Raw genomic sequence first — 23,075 nt, 5'->3', positions numbered from 1 at the left:
CCCAATCCCATGGTCAGGCTGGAGGACCAGGAATACAACCTGGAGCCCAGGCCTTCCCTAGCAGTGCTCAGCTCTGGAAATGCTGTAACCTTGCTGCCTGACCTCACACTGCCTGGCAGCACCTTCATCTGCATGCTCAACACAGCAAACCAAGGTGCTGAACAGGACAGGGGGCCCCTTGGCATCCCCTGCCCTCTTGACACTCATCCTGAAGTAGATCCAGCTGGTGGAGGAGATGCAGCTGGAAGATGAGCATGCAGGGGATGGTTAAAGGTAGAGGTAGTGGTGCAAGTTTGGTGCACAGAGCAGAGAGAGTGGCTGTCAGTCCAGGTGTGTGGGTCCCTTACGGCAGCAGGTGTGCAACGCTACTGACACTTGTTTAGCACGATGCTCTGCAGGTGTGCATGGGTACAGGACTTCATTGCATTAGTATGTAAGAAGTGGGAGTCCTTTACCTCCCACTACCTGCAGGCAGCTGGTAAGGCTCAGAAATGCCTCGATCAGCTCTAAGCCCCTGACAGCCATGATCTGTGGTCAGCATGGATCCTGCTACTGACTCCCCAGTCCCCACAGGCCTACTCGCTTCTGTGCTGGTCCATCAGGTCTTTGTCTGAGGCTTGTTCCATCCCTGCTGCTGACCTCCTGTTGGCTGAAGTTGTGGGGAAACCACTGCCACACATACCCACCCCCCAAAGTGAGCTGATGCTGAAGCACTGCCAAATTTCGGGAGAATTTTGCATTGCAGCACATAAGCTAAGGCACCATGGCCACCATCAACCTCCCTTTCAAACTGCAGGGTCCCCTTCATTGCTATCAGGCCACTCCCAGGGCTCTCCTGCCTCACTGGCTTCTCAGATGGGCATGCTTTAGGCTTTAGCTCTCCATTCTACCCTTTGTCCCTCCTAAGCCTTAAGGCCTGTGCCAAATGACAAAAGCTTAATAACAGCTGAAGGGTGAACAACAAACCCCAACAAAACAGGACACACAAAAAAAAGAAGTTAACATGAGCAAATAACAATGCAAAGTTACCTCCCTCGGCCTGGGAAATGGCTCACTTACTTTGGCTGAGGAAGGACTAAGGCAGAAGCTGAGCACTGACAGCTCAACAGAGTGGTCTGGGTCTTGCCAAGGTACCAGCAAGGGAAACAAAAGGCTTTGAAATGAGAACAGCTCACACACCTTAAGACCAAGGAGCATGACTATTTTCTATACTGTTTGCCACCACTAACTTGACATCATCCATAACAACTGTACTCAACAGGAGCACTCATTACAGCTTTGAAGATAACTGCATCTAGTTCTTTGCAGATCACATTGTAACCCACTTGAGTGGACATCTACAGATTAATCCAGCCAGGGGAACTTCTCTTCCTCCTTGCCATGCTTCTTCATGGGTGGGCAAGCCTTTGTGAGACACCCCTGGCAAGCAAAGCATAGAAACACAGCCCCCATAGAATAGCCCAGAGTTTAGCACACCTTGGCTTTGGCCTCTGAACCGACTGCTCCTTCAGCAGCGTTAACCAGGTCAGCCTGTCTCCTCCTTTCAAACACTTTTATCTGTATGACACTGCATTTTCTTTTTTTTTTTCCACCCAACACCCGTTAGCCATTTTTCTTCAGAGAGAAGGTGAACACCCTGTTTTGTTTTCCCATCTGTATTTAAACTGTGAATGGAGTGAAGCAACAGTCTGGGGAGCAGAAAACAGCTCTGAGTGGAAGTGATACAAGCGCTGATTGCAACCAGGCTTTTCAGACATATGAAAAAATAACTCCCTCCCCCAAGGAGATACTTTAGAAGCTGAAAGCTAAGAACTTAAGTACAAAGGCTTTTGTTTTTATTGACATTGTAAGAAACATTTTTTTTCTTTGTTACAAAAAAGCTAAGTGGTTCTGAAAGCAGAAGTACAGTTCATATGTACACAGTGCTACAGACCCTTCAGATCAACCTAAGGCTTGAGAAACATCAGATCATAACTGCAGGTTTATCAAATGAAGACCACTAAGGTCTGTTACAGCTGAACACTATTCCTACCATACATAAATGTATTTACACATTCTCTTTTTTTTTTTTTTTAAAAAGGATTACAAGCTTTATAAAAAAAATTTTAAAAATTGAAAAAAAAAAGCAACACATTTTTATCTTACATCTGCAGGACTGACAACAGTAACTGTTCCATAGGAGACATTCCACCAACCCAAGGACAATAACACGTGAATACCAGAGGTTTACAAGACATTTCAGACACTATTAACAGTGGTATGTGCTATTAGCTGAATGGCAAGTACAGCCTCATCAGGAAAATTTGGCAACACATCCTGGTCCCTCTCTTTTACAGGGTCAACGCAAAATAAGGCACATACATTGCAAGAAGTTAAACACTGCTGTTCAGGGGGACAAGCCATTGCAGGACAGATGTGGGTGAGCCAACCAGCCATCTCACTGAGGGGTGGGAGAAGCAGTGACTGAAGTGAGCAGCCAGCCAGCATCTTGATGCACGTACCATTTGGGGCCATTCTCCAAGGAGAGAATAACATCATCTGCCATGTGGATGTGTGGGACCATTGTACTCCCCAGCAAAGCCTATGTGGAAGCCCACTGACTTCCCTGCAAACACACCTTTCCTTCACCTGGGTTTAACTGACAGATAAACTCTTCACTGACAACTTCCACTTCGTGGAAAGTAAAACTGCCTGGAGAAACACTCATGCTTCAGGCAGGCTGGGTGTTACTGACGTGTCCAAGGCCAACAGTAACAAACATGGAAGACTCTCAAAGGGCCATTAGAAGAAATGGTGATTTAGGCTTAGGTTGCAATGCTTTAAAAATAGAACATTCATGATATTTTGTGCATTTTCTTCTACTCTTGGGTGAGCAGTGGGTTTCCAACAGCTATGCAAAAATCAGCTGATGTGCCAGATACACAAAAGCAAGCTTTGACTCTGTAACTGAAGAGGAAGAGTAGAGGGGTGCTAGTAAACACACCCCACCAGTGTTGATGGGACTTTCCCCAGACTGCCATATGGTGAGGAGGTTGACAAGTGAAAGCTGGTGTCCAGTGTAACAGTGCCATGCTCAGAGAGACCAGTCTACCTCATCAAAACAGAACCAAAACCCAAGATAGCCGGGCTATGATGTATTGCTACCTTCACAGGTACCAAAAAACAGGCTCTTTAGTACAGAACAGAAAAGCGTGAGAAAACACTAGAAACTGAAAAGTGACACATGAACATAAGTGGCACATACACTTAATGTGAAAATGATAAATCATTTGAACAAACTCCCTAAAGACACAGTGGAGTTTCTGATTCTTCAGCTTTGCCAAATCAAATGGGATGCCTTTCTTGAGCATGTGGTTTCTGCCAAGACACACTTTTGGCCCAAGACAAGGGTAAGTGAGTGACAAAGGTTTGTCAAATCCAGGAAGGCAAATTAGCTACTCCGACAGTCCCTTTTAGCCTAGAGCAATATAAATGGCTCCTTCTAAGCTCTGATGGATCACATCTGTTAATAGCTTCCCAGCATCAACTGCACCAGCAGATACAATTATGAACTGGAAAATTGAGTTTAAAAAATAGTTGAGGATGCTTGGGGTTTTTTTTAATGTATTGGCTCCATAACAATAAAAGACTTCTCTCCCAAGCCCCCTACTCCCAGGCTGGTCATAAGTCTCCCTGTTGAAGTTGTTTATAAACATGTAATTGATGGCTTTAATAAACAGCCAGTTATTGGTTACTGAGAACTATCTGAAACATGTCCAGCACAGCCTTTCCTCATGCCTACAGTGCTGCTTCTCTGCAGGGCTGTGAGCTGTATCCCAGCGCTGCAATGCACAGCATTGGCCCCTGGAGCATCCCTGCCCCTGGGGACCTGCCCAGCGGGATGCATCCCTTTTTGTCCCAGCAGCAGGGCAGGGACGATGGTTGTGTACAGGCAGCAGGTCTCTACAGGGCCTTTGGGCAATGAGAGGGCAACAGGGAGCAGCTTCCTCCCACTGCCACAGCAAACCAGTTATTTGCCATGATGAGCTGTGCCCAACTGGCCGTGCAGCCCAGGGACCACTGCAGGCAGGCTGTGATAGCTGGTCAGGGGCAGGGAGGCTGGGAGGGGAACTGGCAAATGGCAAAGCACAGGATGAGCAAATATGTGTGCATGGGAGAGGGGAAGAAAGAAATGCTGAAGATACAGAGAAAGACAGGAGCTAGATCATGATAAAAGGTGTAGGATATTTGCATTTGTCTTGATTTCTGACATTCCAGCTCACAGTGCAAATCTCTTGGTATGTGCTGTGATAAACCCAAATATGGCCCCTGCACCAGATTCCTATGATGTTTTCCTACTGATTTATAGCTTCATCCTCTAACAGCTGTTAATGTTATCTGACGGCTTTACTGAGGTTCCATTCCTACACATTTCCTCAAATGTCGTGTCCTGAATCAGCTGGTATTTCACCTTTTGCTTTACAATGGAAAAAAATGCTATGGCTTTCTAGCCTACAGAGGTCACCTTCTGATTTTGACTGGGCTAAAGTTTATTTCAAAACTGACCATACTCTCTCTTCTCACTATATGTCTACTATAACACCAGCTCCTTACAGACATCAAATCCATGACTGTAAGTGCCTGCACAATTTACATCCCGTAGTAGGACTTCACTATTGGGATTTAACTGAGAAGTCTGCAAGGGCTGGAACTCCATGCAGCTTCTAGGAGTGGGTGAACTTAAACCGTGGTCTTGTGATTGTTCCCCACACCAGCCTGTTCCCAGGAGCACTGTGTGTTTAGGGGTGCAGACATGGAGGCCAGCAGAGCCACAAACAAGCCAGTGCTTACAGAACAAAATGCCATTCACCTCTACCAGTGAGTAGCTTCATGATCACAGTGCATTCATTTCAATTTTTGCTGGTGTAACTGAGCCTGGGCATTGACCCACTGGTTTGCTTTGAAATTGAATGCACGTGGTGTCACCGAGAGAGAGAGAAAGAAGCTGGGTTGGTCTCTCTGAGCTTTGATTAGTTGCCAGACAACTCAGTTGGTTAGAGCATGGTGCTAATAGCATCAAAGTTGTGGGTTTGATCCTCATACAGGCCATTCACTGAAGAGTTGGACCTGATAATAATTCCAAATCAGAATATTCTGTGATCTGTGAATACTTGCTGTTCTCCTTATTTATTTGCTATTTTTAATGGCAGTTTAAATCTCAATTTTGTAAAGCCTGGGCACAGTGGAAAAACATTTAAGATTAGCAGATTGCTTGCAACTGCTTTGATTTATTTGGCTAGTCTGAGAACTGGGCCAGCCATTCATTTTCTACTTTTACATGTCATGCCATGATGCTTTTGAAGCTGTATGTATCCATGGAGCTGGATATCTGGGCTAAAGGGGATGTACACACAGTTCTTCCAGCAAATAAGAACCAGTGGCTCAGCAAATTACACCTCAGCAATTTGCATTAAAAAAAATATTTCCCCAGTATGAAATACTGCTATTTTGTTATTTCATTGCATGAAATACTTCATAAGACACTGATTGTATCTCCACAAAGGGGGTGTGCAATGAGAAGATTATAGTCTACCCAAGTCACTACATATGCCCATAATTTTGCTATCCGGCCATTTTAAAAAGAAGGCTGAAAACCAGAATACCAAATACTGCAAAAGATGAGAGTTGGACTACGAGCAGCTTTCTGGTCCTCTCCTTCCTCTGAAATAGGTTGAACATTACACAATCTCAGTATCATTATTCAAGGCAGTGACAGCTGTCTCTCTGGGTGTGTAGAAAAAAGCTTTTGCTAGAGATCAAAGGGCTGATGGTTTTCACATTTCTTATTTGCTTGAACCTCCCAACTTTTTTTGCTCCAGGTCTCTGAAACTGCAGCCCAGGGGTACCATGGCAGTGCATTTCTAAACTGGTCTTCCACCTCAGTGTGATGTGTCCAGTGCATCCAGAGAGGATTTCTTCTCTGCTCACTTCACATTGTGCCTGGTTATAGGTTCAAGGGGAAAAGTTGCAACAGTTTTACAAGGTCTAGCTTCGTTTGAGCAACAGAAAATTCCCAAGTCATTTCATCAGGCCTTTCTTTACAAAACAACCCCAAAAACAAAACAAAAAAACCATGCACTTCACATGTTTACATTGGTTTACAATTAAAAAACAAAAGAAAAAAAAAGAAGCATACAGACATTCAAAATGAGTGAGAGAGGAAAGAGAGAAAGGCAGGGAATGGGTGTAGCAATACTGATTCAAAACGGAAATGGAAGACAGTTTCTCCCTAGAACACTTTAGGGTTTTCAGAGTCCTTATTCCATAAAAGGAATATACTTGAAACACATCCCATTTAGGTGAGATGAGATTGCTAAAATACATACACAACTAAAAAATATGAGTCTTTTTTTTTCCATCTGTTATCTCCTGTGTTTTTTGTTTTTTATGTCTATTGCATAACAGCAAGAAACTTGCTTTCTTCTGCAAGTGAGGTCAACAAAGAGCTCATGTCCCCAATAGCCATGTTGGTTGTGCTTACAGGCATAGCTGGGAATGTAAGAGATGCTCGGGGAGTGGTGAGGCGTGAGGAATTGCGGGAGGCATTTTGAATGATACTTGGGCTCAAGGCTCCCGAAATTAAGCTGACATGGTCCCCATCATCTATGATAGCATCAAAATCTATCTGCACACCCTCTAGACTGTTGCTGTCAATGCTGTCAACTGTGCTTGACACTTGGTTAGCCCCCGGGGAAAGAAGCTCGGATGAGTTTTCAGTTGCAGTCCCCTGCAGCAGGCAGTTGGCTTCCGAACCAAAGAAAGAACCTGTTTTCATAGCTTGGTGGCTAAAGCCCATGGATTGGTCATATAACTGACCAGAGTAATTCTGCATGTTAGAGCAGAACTGCTGTGATTGACCTTGCATTTCCACCTTAATGGTGTTTACCCTGTACGTCTGGTTGCCATCACCTACGTGTCTTTGCTGTTGGGACAGGTTGTTTCTCAACACATTTTGCCGTCTGTTGCTGCTGTAATTAGAGCATGACTGGTAACTTTTGGCCACTGACAAACCTGAAGGCTGGCTACCAATGGTGTGAGACACGAGTGGACAACTCTGCAGCCCTTGATAGAGGCTGCTTTGTGAGGTAGGACTAACCTGCCCTAGCATCATTTGACCAGATTGATTGACTCCCTGGTAATGAACGCCATCTCCGACTGGTTGGCTTTGCAAATATTGCTGTTCCATCATATTCCTGTTCTGCATCCCATTTGCCATACTGGTGGTTTGATCGCTGGATGCCATGGGATGGCTGAAATTTTGCTGGTTCCCATTCACTGGCATGTTGCTGATTCTCAGCTTCTGCCCTTGCACTGCCATGCCACAGGAATTGTCTGTCACCCCAGACATCATTGCTTGCCTGCCCATGCTTTCACTGTAAGGCTTGTTGGACTGCATGCTGAAAGAATTCCCGGCTCCGCTGCCAAGAGCCATGTTTTGCTGTAAATTGTAGGAAGTGTTGTTCTCCGCCAGGTTCTGATAGCCATTCTGCTGGGCCATGTTGCTTCTCTCCAGGTTCTGCTGCTGAACCATCATATTGTTATACAGTCTGAAGGCCCGAGCCTGCTGCACTGCTGACCGCTGACTACATTTCAGCTTTGAAGGAGATAAGTCAGAACTTCCAGAGCTTACTTCATTCCACTGAATAGGCAAGTCGCTCTTATTTGCCTCGGGACCTGCCTGCTGACTGCTCGGTGGAGGGGCTTGGTCAAAGCTGCTGGGGTTGTTGTTTCCTGAAACTGAGCTGTGGTGCATTTTGTTGCTGTCTAGGACATTGTTCAACAAGTGGTCGTACATGCCCTGGTTCTGGGAATTCAGATATTGGACCACGTCATCTGGCAGGAGATCCTCATCATTCAGACTGCCACCTGCTTCCATTGTAGCAGCCTCCAGGGCAACATTCTCGCTGATGCTTGGAGGACAGGGGGAGCTGAAGCCGTGGAAGACGCCACCCTCAGAACGGGTGTAGTTCTGAAGAACAAGGTTGCGCTTTTCCATGGATGGAGGCAAAGCAGGAGGGTTAAAGCTATTAAGACTGTTGAAACGCTGGACTCTCGGAACAGAGAGGTCGTCGGAGGCCATTCTGACTGGATCACTGGCTCTCCTCGTCCCATTTCCTAAAGTTTCATGAGACAGAAAATGCCTCCTGCTGTAACCATTTGCCCCACCATCACTACATCTTCGAGGGGCATTCACTGGAGGCAGTGGAGATACTCCTGACTCCCTGCAGTCACCCAATAGTGCCATCCTTGTCTTGAGGCTCATCCTCTCCATGTTAGGCAGTGGAGTTGGTGGGGGTCCACCAGTAGCTGCTGCATATTTAGCTTTCAGCCTGTATTGCTGGGCTGGGGTGAGGCTGAGAAGGCTTGGTAGGTCATCACACTGGCTCGCTTCACTGGAGCGCCGGGAGGCATCTGTCGAGATGGGGTCGTAGGAGTCTGCAACGCTCACGTTCTGCGGTCTGCCCTCTGCCTGGGAGGCATCGCTGGACCTCCGGCTGGAGAAGCAAGGAGAGATTCCAGAGGACCTGCGGCTGCTCAGGTAGGCTGAACTGATTGTGCTAGTATTGCTGTCCCTCCTGTTCAGCATGTTCAACACAGTGATGTCCGTACTTGAGAGTTCATTCCTGTTTGGCAGAATAGTCATGGATCCTCCGACACTGCAGCTGCTGTTCGACTGGGTACCTGCAGGTAAAAGTCACAGTTAGACAAATAGGTCTTATCCAGAAACTGGTGTGGAAAACACGCAGTAAAGAAGCAAGTGGGGTATAGAGGAAGAACGTCATCACAGCCAATCACAGCAGTACTCTTTCTTGAAAGAAGTGGGGATAAAAACTGTGTCCTTAGGTTAAAAGCTAATTCAGAGACTCAAGGGTAACATTTCAGTGTGAATCCCAGCAGAAAATTTATAGCCCATAGCCACAAACTGTCATCAGGTGGTGCAGTGCTCCAGCCTGCAGTGCAGCTATGCTGGCTGATGTGCCAGGAGGACACATTTGTAAGGGAGCTTTTTATAGGTAAAATATAATTGAACAGGCATTTGCATGGAATGGCAAAATATACAAATTGGAGGCTATTCAAGGTCATTTCTAAGACTTCTTGAAATAGTCTTGAAATAACTCCTAACAACTGCAGAACATCTTTGCTGGTTTCCTTGTTTTGTTTTGAAGTAAACAGGATAAATTTCTTAATTTTACACAGTTTCTTTTGATTGAATGGGTCTCAGAAAACCTGTCACTGCTGGGTGGAACACAGAAACCTACAGGCATGCTGTAGGCAAAGTAGGGGCGGCAGCAACATCCATTTTGGTCATGAGCAGCTCTTTGGAGGAAAACAACCAGGGATCTTCAGAGTTCTACCTCGCCTTGCTTCCATTCATGGATATCAGCCTTTGCAGCAGTAGCATCTGTACATATGATTTCTTCTATGTGTGGGAACAGGTTATTTAAAGGGAAGCCCAAAGCATTTCTGCAAAGGGTGCCTTGCAAAGGCCTCAACAGAAAGACTTCCATAAAATAAACTCACAGGTATTTATTTCTTCTGCTTTGCCTCAAAATGGGACAGAATTATGATGATCTTGTGTCAAAACCTTTAAATGTAAGAAATATTTAAATTGTGATTCACAGCTCCCTTGTTAGACCCTGTTCTATAAAACACAGAACTATCAGAGTCCTCAGAGGGTGGGTAGTAGGACTTGCAATGAGGGAATAAACTGAAAGTGATCAATTTACAAATCATTTCACAGCTGCTGAGTTTCCTAAGCTGTACAACTCCTGCAAGAGTTGCAAAATTGAGCTAGTAAGCAACAAGATTAAGGACAAAAAGTGTTATCACTCCTGTTACGGATATCTCACCATTTCCTATGAGAGGTGGCAAGGTCGGGGCTTTGGAAGGTGGAACGGGGTTCAGTCTTGGAAGCATTCCATTAACTTGTTTCAACCTTTCTAATTTCACTTGCTCCATCCATTTGGTCCCTGTTATATTCCTCCTGGCCTGTAAGCCAAGTGCTGTGGTGGCTGTGGAAATGGTAGAGTCCATGATTGGGGTTTCATCGATGACACTGAGGTCTCCTACACTACCACCACCGGTCAGAGTAAGCTCGATCCCATTGTTGGAATAGTTGCTGATGGGGGACTGTTCGCTGCTGCATGTAGACTGACCACCAGGGCTTGGCTGAGATGTCTGTTGGAGGGAAGTAAGAGATAAAAGAATGTGAGGATTAAGCAAACAATGTTAACCGGAGCACTCACGCTAAATGAAGGTCTAAATGGAGCCAAAGATATAGGTACAGAAAAGTGATCGTTCATAAAGAGGCTTTCTGGATATTGATTTCAACTAGCGAATGGCATTGTAAACCACAAGACTAAAATCCCCTTTCACATCTTGCTGATGGTATACAATATATCTCCATAAGACACTTATCTGAGTTATTCCCATAGTTACTTCTATCACTTCAAGCCATTTGTGAGCACGTATGGATGGATACCCTACTTTGCTCATGTGCTGTTCCCAACTGAAGCTGCAGCTCAGAAAAACCAAACCAGAATTCAGCCATGTTACAAGGTATTAGTTTACACTGGTAGGCTTGAAAACAACCAACCAACCAACCAAGACTCCAACAACATTGGAATTTGGGTTTTTTTAATTAGACTTGTGGCTAAAGAATGTAAGCATTTTCCAGGCTTAAGGCTCATTGTTACAAGCAGTGGTTGGCCTGAAATGCTGGCATGTAATAAAACAGGAACAAAGCATCAGTGCAAAAAATACTGTATCATATTATCAGCATCTCATGACCCTGGCAGCATTCAGGTCTAAATTATACCTGCTCTTATACCTAACTTATACCACCTCTACCCTGAATCAAGAAGGTGATGATCTACTAAATCAAATCCTTTGTTTCATTTGAATTTAAGATTTTAAGTACAAGAATTTAAGTAGACAATACAGGCTGCTAATCTGCAGGGATATAAACATGCCACAAGAGCATCTTCTTTCTTAAAAGACAGTGTTCCCTGCTGCTCTAGCAGAACTCTTGCTGTGGGGAAACACAGGCTTGATTTACTTTTTATAAAGTGCTTGCAAAAGAATGGGAAAATTGACAAACTGACAGACAAAACAGAGGAAGACAGACAGAAGTCTCTGGACTTAAAATCCCACTGTAAGGTTCTATCAGTGTGATCAAAAATCAGTGGGGTACGCAGTATCATTTTGCTCCCAAGAACAGTTTCATGTAAGTATTTAACTTTTAGGGTTTCTGATGTGGTTTTGTTTGGGTTTTTTTTCTGCCACTCTGTAATCTTTATGTATATTTGTACTGAAAAATGCTGTCTAGAATTTCTGAAGTGGCAGGGACGACTCTCACTTTAAACATCAATGAATGAAGACACAGATTCATGGCAATACTGTAGTTTCATATGCCCCTAAGGAGTCCATTTGAGATGCAATGACTATTTTATTATTTCTAAGTTGAATGATGATACTTAGAATTTATGAGGCCACACTGAGCAAGGTCATTTCCAAATCCTGGCCAGAGCAGATTTGGTGACAAGAATAGAAACAACAGTTATTATGTGGAAGAAAGTTTGTGCTTCTGGACAATAGCTCCATTCCATATGGAAGAAGAGTAATAGTGATCAGAAGCCTGTTCTTGTAGCACATGTCAAGATCACAGTGAGGTAGTGTACAGAAATAAGAACTGTATTATGCAGAACATAGAACATATATTTCTAGATGTGCAATACAGAAAAAAAAAAGGATGTCTCATCTAGAGGGGAAAGTACAAAGACATTTCTGAAGATGTTTCACCAATATAAGCCAGATTTTTCACATGTCAAGTGTTGCAAAATGCTCACAACACATTACAACTGGGAATACGCTGGATGGATTGCACATTACTAAATAAAGGAATGACTAAACAACAGGCAGAAGACTAAAATAAAAACATAAATAATGTTGCAATAAGAAAAACAGCAGAAAAGTTAAAATGCCCTCACCTTATTACCCACTGTCCTTAGGAAGTTAGAATAAGACATTTAAGAGCATTAGACAGAAAAGACATTGGATTAGTTGAAAACCAGAAAACATATCTTCATTCATACATGCAAGCAAAAGTAATAAACACAGAATTATTTTTAAAATATAATTTTCAGTGAGAAATATTTAATACTATGTAAGCTACAGGCATTAGTACCCTTTCTCTACAAATTTTCATGTTAAAACTGTGTTCAACATGCCTTAATAATGCTACACATTTACCTAGCAAAGCAAAAGAGGTTTTCTTCCTATGCAAACTAAGGTAGTTATCACCAAAGGGGGCAGAGGACCTCCTTTAGACTTCAGCAGGAGCTTACTCTGAGCCCTTGGAAGTTTTTGAATTCAGTATTAATACTGAACAGTTTGAGCATAAGCCTTAGGCACAACATAGTAGTAACTCGTATTTCAGTGAGTAATCACTTTGAATTGCAGCATGATTAACAGTATGAGCAGAATTTGGAGGGCTCATATTTGTAGTCCCCAAGGGCTGGATACAGATGAATCATAGACCCAGATGGGGAAGAGGATGGAGTGACTGCCTTTGACTTAACCCTTGTGAAGAGGGCAGATGGCACATGAAATTCAGGCAAATGAAAGAACTTGTGTATTTAAGATAGCATCTCAAAAAATGGAATACATTCCTTTCAACAGTTTAATGCAATATGTTAAGGTAAATCAGAGAAAAGACCTGCAGACTCTTAACTCAACTTGATTTAGTTAAACTTGGATTAGGTAAACTTGAGTAAGTATCAGATAAACATAAGAGCTCATATCACAACAGAGATGATATGTTATTAAAAGATGCCCATCTGCTGTTTAAGAAAGTCAATTCATCCTGCTTCAGTTTGATCCATGACCCAAAAGCCTCAAGCCCCTAAAATCTGATTACTTTCCCAGGTTCTCCAAAAATGATCGTCATCAATATCATCATTTTAATCATTTGGACTTGTTGTGGTTTGGTTAGGTTTTTTTCTTGTTCTGGCTTTCAGCCTGCAAGATTCAGATTCACCATCTTTCTTCTGGAAACAGGAGAGTGGAAAAAATGTGGTTTTTTTTAAAATGAAAACTCTGATTTTCTTATACTATGCTTATTCCAGAAGATGCAGCTTTATAAGAGAAACAAGTGTTGTGACAGTTGCCAGCACTGCACTTATTCCATATTGCACAGACTAGATGGAATCTTTTTATTTGCTATTTCTTAGGCTTTAAAAACATTTTACAATGTAAACATAGAAGAAAACCTCACAAAACCAAACCTTGTGAGCTAGAGTTTACAGACTTGAGCATTTCATAAAGGGATTACTAATCGGTTGCCAGAAGAAAAGGGACAAAGGGAGTGGCATGGTGTATTGCATACCATTGGTTTTTCTGACTTGACCGCTTTCACTTGGAGGCATTCTTCACGCTTTGAGGTAGTGTTGCTGAGGTCCTTCTGCTCACCAATTGCACCCTGAGTCTGATGGCCTGGTGACCGGGTCTGAGAGTGGCTGCCTGGGTCTCTTGGTGGTGGAGGCCTTGGGTGGATATCCCCCCGCTGCTTCTTGGTGACATGTGCCTCCGGGCCATGCACGGTCTTCACGTGTTTCCGGAGGGAGCTGGGGTCTGTGTAGCGCTTTGTGCAGCCCGGTATCTTGCAAACATATGGTTTCTGACAAGACACAAAAACCACTTAAGTTAGGTTTAATTCCATGTGGGACTCCTGAAGAGCTCCTTGGAGCTGGTGTCACAGCTATACCTTTCACAGTGAATTTGTTACCTGATTTATGGTCTCTACAGCAACTGAATCATAGAAGGGACCTTAAAGATTATCTAATTATCCATTCCCCTCCCAACATGGTCAGGTATTACAGCTGGTGAGGGGTCAGCGGCTCTGACCCAGGAAGAGGTGACCAGCCTGGAGAGATGGTCCCGAAAGGAATCGCCTTCCCAAGGCCCGGTGTCTTCCCTCAGCTGCTAGCCAGGAGGGCCCGTGCAGAGACTGTCAGCTCTTTAGTGATTATCAGCTCGTGATTCCAGCTCAGCTCTGCAGGGCAGCCTCCAGGCCAAGCCAGACCAGAGAGAGACGAGAGGCTCGTGTGGCTGGTTCCGCATGGAAGGTAGCTTTGTTGTTGGTCCGTACTCCGGCGAAGGGGAAAGCCAGGGACGAGAGTTCTGTCTCATAGGGGCAGAGGGCTTGCTTTTACAGGGATACAGGGGATGGGTAAAGGCCAATGGGTTACAAAGGATCCGCATAGGGTCTCCTAAAGGATTGTGGGTCTGTCTTTTCTTGCAGTGACTAAAGAAGTGGTTGCCTTCCCAGGGAGTCCTGCTGGGCGATTACGCAATCTCAGCAGACATCCCTCCAGGGCAGGGGCTGGGCACACCCCACAGTCAGGGACACCTTCCACCAGACCAGGTTGCTCAAAACCACATTCACACCTGGCCTTGAATACTTCCAGGGATGGGGCATCCACAGCTTTTCTGGGCAACCTCTGTCTGTGCCTCACTATCCTCACAGTAAATAATTTCTTTCTTATAACTAATCTAAATCTACCCTCTTCCAGTTTAAAGCCATTATCCCTTGTCCTATCAAACTGCGACTACGCCTAGTCAAGCCCATTAGTTCCCCTTGGTTCAGAAGGTAACAATTAATGCTGCATAGTTGACTGAGGGGGCAGAGTCTCTCATGGTACCAACTGGCACAGCTTTCACTTATCTCAGCAGAAGAGTCAACACAGCTATGGCGGTTTATGAAGACAGGTCTAAATTTCAATCCTTGCCCTCAGCAGTTTGATAGTATTTCCAGTATGTCTAGTACCTACTACTTGACAGTGAGAGGCAAACAGCCCCTTCAAAAGATGCCGGGCCACTTGTTCAGGCAGAATTAACTGAGGAAGCATTTTTTTCTGGCTACTTAGATCACCAGTATGATGTCAAAGCATAAGATACAGTGCCATGAGCATTTTCATGTTGCAGCAATACAAGCACTGGTACTATTAACTGCTACTAGCATAACTCATCACTCATTTTTTTTAGAAACCACTTTATCTGTGAATTTCTATAGTTCACTAAGCTATGTAGAATAAAGTAAATTCACTGTCTTATAATTTAACAAAGCCTTTGTTCTTGTATTATGAGGGGATTAGAAAGAAGAGTTGAGCACTTCCTAAATCCTTTAATTGCCTCAGGAAGCAAAGTATTGTTCACTCACTTTTATTACTGAATTGTTTCCAAGAAATTACTATTTTAAAGGGGGTTTTTATACTAGCCTTCAAAAAATAGAAAGAGACCCTCATGCAGAGTTTCTCAGAGGGGTTCTCTGCTTACACATGGCACTGTGGAGCAGAGTCTTTGACAAATACAGCTTCTTCATAGCTGTCTAAGGCCTGAGCCTGCTTTCACTGGCATCAGTGGAAAAAAACCTCCCATTTACTTGAAGAGGAGCAAAAATGAGCAATTTAAACATGATGTTGAGATACTGAGGCAGGTTTTCTCAAGTTGCTACAGAAGTACAAGTCACTTAGCTCTCTTTTGCATGAGTAAGGCATACCTTCATCAAGATATGTCAGCTGCTTTTAAAGCTCTCTGTAGGTTACCTACTTAAAACCAAAATGGTACTGCAAGCAAGTGCTGAATTTGGTCTGTGCTTTTCATGGTATTCACATCACTCCACCAGTATACCCTGCCCTAGAAGATTAGTCTGTTTTGGTGTGAAGTGATGGTGAAGGAAATGTTTCATTTGCCCCTGTGGCTGCACCTACCAGAAATGATGTGCAGCATAAAATTTCTCTGGTTGACTTACTGTTAGACACAAAATTCTGATTCTTAACACAGGGGCAGGTCACATCATTAAGTATGAGAAGGTCTAACTCATCAGCTAGGCAACGTACAGATTGGTTCAGGCAGTGAATGAAAAAAAAAGCTCAGGCAGCTATTGGCAAGACTTGGTGAACTTCCTTCTACCTTGGTGACCATTCACAAAATCACTGCAGGGCTTCAGTGCCATTATTAGTTGGGCTGCTGAAAACATACACAGCAGGGATGAGGAAACTCTGAGATGTGCAATGCCCTCTGTTCCCCTTGTGACTGAAGAGATGCTGCAGTGACCAGGGACTGGAAGAAGACGAATGCTCCCTGGAGATCTGCCAGCCCTAGTGAGTGCCTGCAACAGACCCGACAGACAGCCAGAGAAAGATACAAGCTGTGTGGAAATGGATATAGCTGCTATGGTATGTCCTGCCCTTCCAGGTTTAGCCAAGAGGTGAAGGAGTATAGCAACATGTCAAGGAGGAGAGAGTGGACTCTGAGATGTGAGATTGAGATGATGTGACTCCGTGCAACTTGAAATGGGGCAATAAAACATGGACAATGCAAGAAGATGGTGTGATTCCTGAAAAAGGAGGCAGCAGTAACAGGAAACACAGTAATAATGAGATGTTACACTGAGAGTTTGGGAAATGGCTGTGACTGCCACAGCTGGTTTCCTTGAGAAAGGTTGTATTTCCTCTGCTGCATCCCTAGTCCATGAGGTCTGTTCAGGATGGAAAGAAAGACTGAAAGAGGCTAGAGAAGAAGAAAAAGGCATAACTCAGAACTTAAAAGGCAGCCTCTGACTTCAAATGTGCAGACTGTGGCTGTCTGCATCACCCCAAAGTATGCTGGGGAAGCTGCATCCCAGCAGATGCCTGGTGCCAACACAGGCATGGGGATGGCTCCAGGCACTCAACAAGCTCTTCCCGCTCCAGAGGGAAAAATGATCCCAGCTCTACAGAGAAAACAGGATCTGTCCCTCGTTAAAACATGTGTTTCCATTAGAGTCCCTCATTCAAAACTCTTCTACATGTAATAAAATGCCAGGTCTGTATGACATACTGTGCTGGTAAGAGCCATCCAGAACTTACATTCCTTTCAGGTTGCTGAGGGTTGCTGTGCTTGTCCTCAGTAATACATTGCTATGACCACACTGTAAGTCTGTTCAACAATGAATTATATTAATCTTTTGAAGCTATGCTTACTTACCTCATTGGAATGAGTCCTGTTTTGGTGCTTGGCCCTGTCAGATGCATTGGAGAAAGCTTTGTTGCAGCCTTCATGTTCGCACACGTATGGTTTCTCTCCAGTGTGAGATCTCAAGTGCGTTTTCAAGTTTTCTAGTCTGGAGTAGGCCTTTGTACAACCTTCAAACTGCAGGCAAGAAATAAGTCTGGTTTAATTTTACCCTTTGGACTTGCAGGAAACAGTAAAAGTGGACTTCTAAAAGCTTAGGAATTTTCAAAACCTTCATAACCTTGTCCAATGTAGTTTTGATTTGGAGGGTTTTAATTTTACCCAGGCAAACTCCACCACAGCTCAAGCTAAAATGCTTCCAGCATTATGTAAATCTTCTCTTACAGGAGAGCACAGTATTTGTGTCCTTCAACTAAGATCAAAATCCATTGCAAAGCCATCAGGAGGCTGGTGGCCAGAAGTAATATCCAGCTCTGTAAGAGAAAGTGCTTTTAAATAATTAAGCAAACTGAGTCCTGTTTAATAATGCCTTTTGGGGCTTCTTTGTCCTTTTAACTTGAGGAAGTAGGTCAAATCATCCAGGGAATCCCTCTCCTAAAGCCTTTGTGATCTGGTTGGGCTGTATAACGAAGCAGACATGGCAGTCTCTTCTCCACAAGAGTCTGACAGACAAGAGCTCAGGGAATGCAGCACTTGTCCTGCTCTGTTTGCTCTCTGAACAGCCCCAGCTTCCCTGTGTAAGCCTGGAGCTCAGGCCCCTTTACTCACAGTGCATTTGTGTGGCTTTTCCCCTGTATGTCTCCTCATGTGGACCACCAGCATATATTGGGCTTTGAAAGGTTTCTGCTCCCGGGAACAGTCCAGCCATCGGCACACAAACTCTTTCTTCTCACCATGTATGTGGTCATTGTTGATGTGCTGTTCAGGTAGAACAGAGATTACAGATTAACAGAAATACAACATCAGCTGCAGCCTTATTGTAATTTCACATTGGAAGAGTACCAGAGATTCAGGTGTGAACCAGTTCCTTGTGGTACTGAAAGAATAAGATCACCTGCACTCCCAAGTGACCACAGGGTTCAAATTATAGATCCTACTGGAAGTCCACTAAGGCCTATGAATTAGTTTCTACTGAGATCAACAGGCTTTAGATCAGGCCTCAGGGATACAAGCTGATAAATGGATCCTGGATAATCTTATGCACGTCTCCACTTGTGTGATTCACATTGGATACTGCTTTTGCAGAGCAGGGAAGCGTTCTTAAGTACTGCTCAACATAAACAAGGTTTACAAAATCAGACCTTTAGAAACATATCCTCCAACCTGAAAAATCAACAGAACTGCTAAACCAAGTTTCCATCCCAAATTTTAACTCACTCCGTTACCCATGTTTTCTTTCAGTAAATGTATTTGGTTCAGTAAATGTACAGGTCATGGCATGGAAAATAAACCCCTACACACTGTGAAAAGAAACTCTGAGTACTGGAGCATACATCAAGCCAGTTTTTGCCACTGCCAAGTCTGGCTCTGTCTGAATGTGTGTGGGAGTGACAGCTGCCCCAGCCCTGCTGACTTGCAGGCACGTCTTGCTATGGTCAGTCTCATCCAAATGAGTGTATCCGGAAGCAGGAGAGGGCTGTGTACCTTGTACTCTTCCACAAAAGTAGCATGTTCTGTTTCTTTCTCTAAGATCTAGTTCAGAAAAACATTTTAAAATGGATTTAATTCTCTGTGTTTAGTGGAAATAGGCAGGTGAAGCAGGGCCAGCCTCAAAATTGTTGGGGTTTTTTTTTAAGGTTTAACTGTTTGAATTTTTTTTCACAGCTTTAGAAAACAACAGAAAAGAAAACTGTACATGGACTTCAGAAGTTTTTTTCCAACAGGAGCTACCTGACTCATCCTCCCAGACTCTCTTGGAGAAACCATTCCACACTGCCGTACTTCCGTCATTGTGCCACTAGATGGCTGCATTACACAGCGAATGACATTATTCCCACTAAGGTACCACCAAAAATGTCTTTCCACTTTTTATTTGATCACAGCACAGGGAAAAAATCTGTATCTGTTCCAGAATGGGCCCACAGAAAATGCCAGCCGTACAGAAACTCAGTAGTTCATACTGGAACACAAAGAAGATAATCCCAATCTTTTCTAAAGTCTTGAATTCAAAGAGAAAGCCACATAAAATCAAGTATGTTCAAAATTATGCACCATCACCATGGGAAACAGACATCCCTTGTCTATAAAAGATGATAGCTCATTTTCTGAAACATTACTTCCATTTCTTAAAAGTTGTTATGGGGCACAGGATGCATGAACAGAGCAGAGGTGCTGGGCAACATACAACTTGTAATCTGCAAGAGTTTATGTTTCTGGTGCAGGTCTGTAGCCATTCGTAATACACACACCTGTGCCAGAAGTGTACACATGCCCTGTGCTGTGAAATGGCATCAAAAGGGTACAATGAGGGTAATGTGTGCTCTTGAAAGAGAAAGAAATAACAGGACAAAATTCAATGCATTCAAGTAATTAATGGCCAAATCTCTCTGTAAACTTTACAGACTTTGCGTTATGTGGTTAAACCTACACAGCCATGAAGAGGATGAAACTTGAGTGTGTGACACAGGCTTTCCATTTGATACAAAACCTCAAGGTTGGATCACTCACTTCACAACAGCACCTCCTTTTACCTCCTGCTGTGCGGACACTCAGGCATCATGGAGGCTCTTTCAGAGAAAATCTCCATAGGACAGTTTTTTCTCTTTGTCCCCACAAATGAGCTTGCTCCCTGTGCTCCAGACCTCTAGCCTTTAACAGCATGAGCATCCTCTAAAACTGACCTTTCTCACGGGCCTAAAAGTCCTTTCCTCACTCCCTCCCCAGCCCAGGCTCACTGCAGCAGCTGACAAAGCTTGCCGAGAGTGGTGACTTTATCATTTGCCTCTCTCCATCACTGGCTTACCTGTCAAATATCGTGTGATCATCCTCTGGTCTCTCCAACTGTAGCCCTCCATGCACATTTGCCTTGCTCTCTTATCCTATCAGTCCTTTCCTAGACTCTCTCCTCTTCCTACAATCAAACCCCTCTTTGTGCTGTTTTCCCTGATTGCTCTGATGCTCCAAGTGGCCCCTGAGAGCTCACCTGCAAATCCAACCCATTCTCATTCAATCCCTCTGAGGAGCCTCACTTTTAGGGAAAGCCTGGAAGAAATGAGCCTGTGATCTGCTAAGCTGGGTAATTTATTTGGTTCACAGGTGAGCTGCCTAATTGCTTTTTGCAATGGGGTGATATTTTAGCAGACGTACAAACATGTCCAAATACTGAAAGGTTGGTCTGGAGAAAGAAACTTGCTGGACATAAAATCAGCACCAGCAGTGCTCTCAGGTAAGGAGATTCACAGTGTTTGTAATCCGAGATTCAAATACCCTCACTTGCTCCAGTTATGATGTGAAAACTCATCAGTCATCTCCTATGGACATATAGGCAGAACTTCACAAATACAAACCAGGAACTAAATATACATTGGGATTTTTCACCATTACCATTTGGCAGAAAGAATGCAATTTTTGCAACATGTTTAAAGAAGAGGGAGGTCTCACTGTGCAAACAATACCATTTAGAAAAGTTCAGAAGTTTGTGAACTCTGGCATTTAGGTTCTTTGACTCAGATAATTACCTTTGGATTTTACACGGTGTTTTTGGCTCCCTGGTCTCTATTATGAGAGGAAATGAACAGTTTTGAGCTTGTAAAACAAAGAACAGTCAGGAATAAGAGTATTATGCAAAGCAGAAGCTTTGGTTCAGTACAATAAGGATTTATAGGGTTTCAATTTATAATCTGTTTGTAACCTTATTACACCCATGAAATGTCACATTCCAGGGACTAGATCAGAAGGATTTTTTTTTCCTGGTGAAATTGAATTTTGATGCAGTTTCAGGGTGTGAAAAGGCTTTTCTTTTAATTTCGTGGGCCCAAACCTGCAAGTTTTACTTATGTCCGTAATCCTTATTACAGTAAATAGGCGCATGAAAGCCAATGATATTACTCCCTAGTGTCGGGTTTGCTAGCATAAGGCTCTGAAGCACCAGCTCAGAATTATTAAGAATTCCTGACCTGAAAAAAAAAGCCCCCATTAAAAGCCGGAATTCTACAAGCTATCTCCCGTTGCACACAGCTCCAAAAAGCTGCTAAACAGGGGTCATTTGTAAAATACCAGTCACTTTCATGCTACTTCAATGCTCATTACCAAACCTCTGTTTGTCCTGGCTCATTTTCTTTTCTTTAAAAATGTTACTATTATCATCCAGTTCCAAAATACCCTAAAACGAACAGAGGGAGCTGACCTAAATACTGATTTTGGTCTCAGAATGACCTGCCTTTGAATTCCAGAGCATAAAACCCCACCAGATTAATTGAAATCAAGGCTGAAGTTTGGCTGTCATCTCTACTGGGCAAGCTTAAAAAACAGAGGTAATGGGAAACTCAATCCGCAGTATCCTGGAAGCATAAATGCTAACATAGTAAGAAATACTACTGAAAAAGGGAACGCCCTAAATCATGCATGTTCTCATATAATCCATAACCACCACACATGTTACTTCATATTGTAGCAGATGAGGTGAGGTGGCACTGGAGGTAGGATCTGCAATAATCTTAGTGTTCCATTTCCCTCCTCCACGAGGGTTTTTAGGAGAAAGGAGAATATACACGTCCTATCTGACTGCATGGTACCCGTTAGCTCTTCAGTACATAAACAAAGGCCAAATGTGCTCTCACAGTAGTCAAACAGCAGGAGGAAAAGCCTCTCCATACCAATGGAAAAAGTTAGGAACATCAGAAAAAGAATGTCGCTGCAACTGAGATTGCATCTGAAAGTCAAGAGCTATTTGGTGGCAAGAGCAGAATACTCTGGGAGAGTCTCACGTTTCTGTTTTCTAACCTAGACATACTATCCTAGAGTGGAGGAGAAAACTGGGAAGAGACCATGCTGTATTGGTATAATGTGGTAAGTTAGTGGCAGAGTGGAAGGCATATCACCATTGCCAAAATTAGATTTACTTTCAGTTATACAATGACAATTTCAGACTTTTATCTTCTCACAGTTATTTCCCTGTATTTTAAAAATTTTAAAAGGAGGCTCTAAATTACTTCTCACTAGATCTCACCACTGACATCAAGCAGAAGCAGTATTTAAACCATCTTCTAGCACAAATCTCCCTCTGTACTGTACTGCCACAAAAAGTCCCTCAAGCCAGCAGAGTTGCTGCATTTGATGCATGGGGGACAAAGTACAAAAGGTGCAGAGGCATCGAAGTGGAACAGCTGCTAAACACAGCTCATCCTGCAGCTGCACAAGAGAGCTGTGGAGCCCACAGGCTGCAGATAGGAAATGTGCAGAGGCTGTGTCTGGCAGTACCAGACTGGATAGCTCTGAAGGTGGTTTGGAAGGGGATTAGCTGTCCCTGACCTGCAAGTCCTGCACTTTTATTTCTGTGTTTTGCATAGGGAACGTCCTTAAGCCTACATACAGTTAGAAAAAGGTTCCTGGTCATCAAACCCATCCCCTCGCTATGGCAAGCCCCACTGCACATAATCCTGGTCATGAACAGAGCTTCATCTTCTAAGTACATTGGCTATCAGCCCCCTCTGCTCCCAGTGGAAGGCACTTCTAGGAACTCACTCTTCTGCTGGTTAGCAACTAATTTCTAGCTTCGATTTATTCACAGCCAAGTTATATTCATTTGTTCTCGTGCCAACACTATCCTTTAGCTTAAACAGCTCTGCTTCCCTGCAGAGTGTTTAGTTCTCTCCCTTCCCCACCCTAACTAACTGGCAGACAGCACTCTCCTCTCTGTCTTCATTTGCTGGATTAAATAAACTAGTTCCTTCTGGTCTTCTCTACAATGACCAAGTCCTCATTCCCCCCTTAACTTGCTTTGACTTGAGGTGGGGAAGTCCCTGAGTCCCATTTGTCATTTTGTTCCTAGGTTCCCCATTGCTACTTTGAGGACTGTATTA

At 43.6% G+C, this 23,075-nt stretch overlaps 1 protein-coding gene across 1 annotated transcript in view; it reads right to left on the bottom strand.

The window, feature by feature from the left end:
- Positions 1 to 1,660: 1,660 nt before the first annotated feature.
- Positions 1,661 to 23,075, bottom strand: part of GLI3 (GLI family zinc finger 3) — a 207,906-nt gene continuing 186,491 nt past the window's right edge. Inside the window, exons 12-16 of the mRNA XM_069007783.1 lie at positions 17,824 to 17,973; positions 17,068 to 17,232; positions 13,427 to 13,717; positions 9,891 to 10,218; positions 1,661 to 8,721 (exon numbers count right to left, since the gene is read on the bottom strand). Of these exons, the coding sequence (XP_068863884.1) occupies positions 6,431 to 8,721; positions 9,891 to 10,218; positions 13,427 to 13,717; positions 17,068 to 17,232; positions 17,824 to 17,973 (3,225 nt within the window). The 3' untranslated portion in view covers positions 1,661 to 6,430. The remainder of the gene's footprint in view (positions 8,722 to 9,890; positions 10,219 to 13,426; positions 13,718 to 17,067; positions 17,233 to 17,823; positions 17,974 to 23,075) is intronic.

Source organism: Aphelocoma coerulescens, chromosome 2 (genome assembly GCF_041296385.1).
Source record: "Aphelocoma coerulescens isolate FSJ_1873_10779 chromosome 2, UR_Acoe_1.0, whole genome shotgun sequence".
Classification (NCBI taxonomy): domain Eukaryota; kingdom Metazoa; phylum Chordata; class Aves; order Passeriformes; family Corvidae; genus Aphelocoma; species Aphelocoma coerulescens.
The sequence above is the reverse complement of the archived record's forward strand: the minus strand, read 5'-3'. Positions and strand labels throughout refer to the sequence as shown.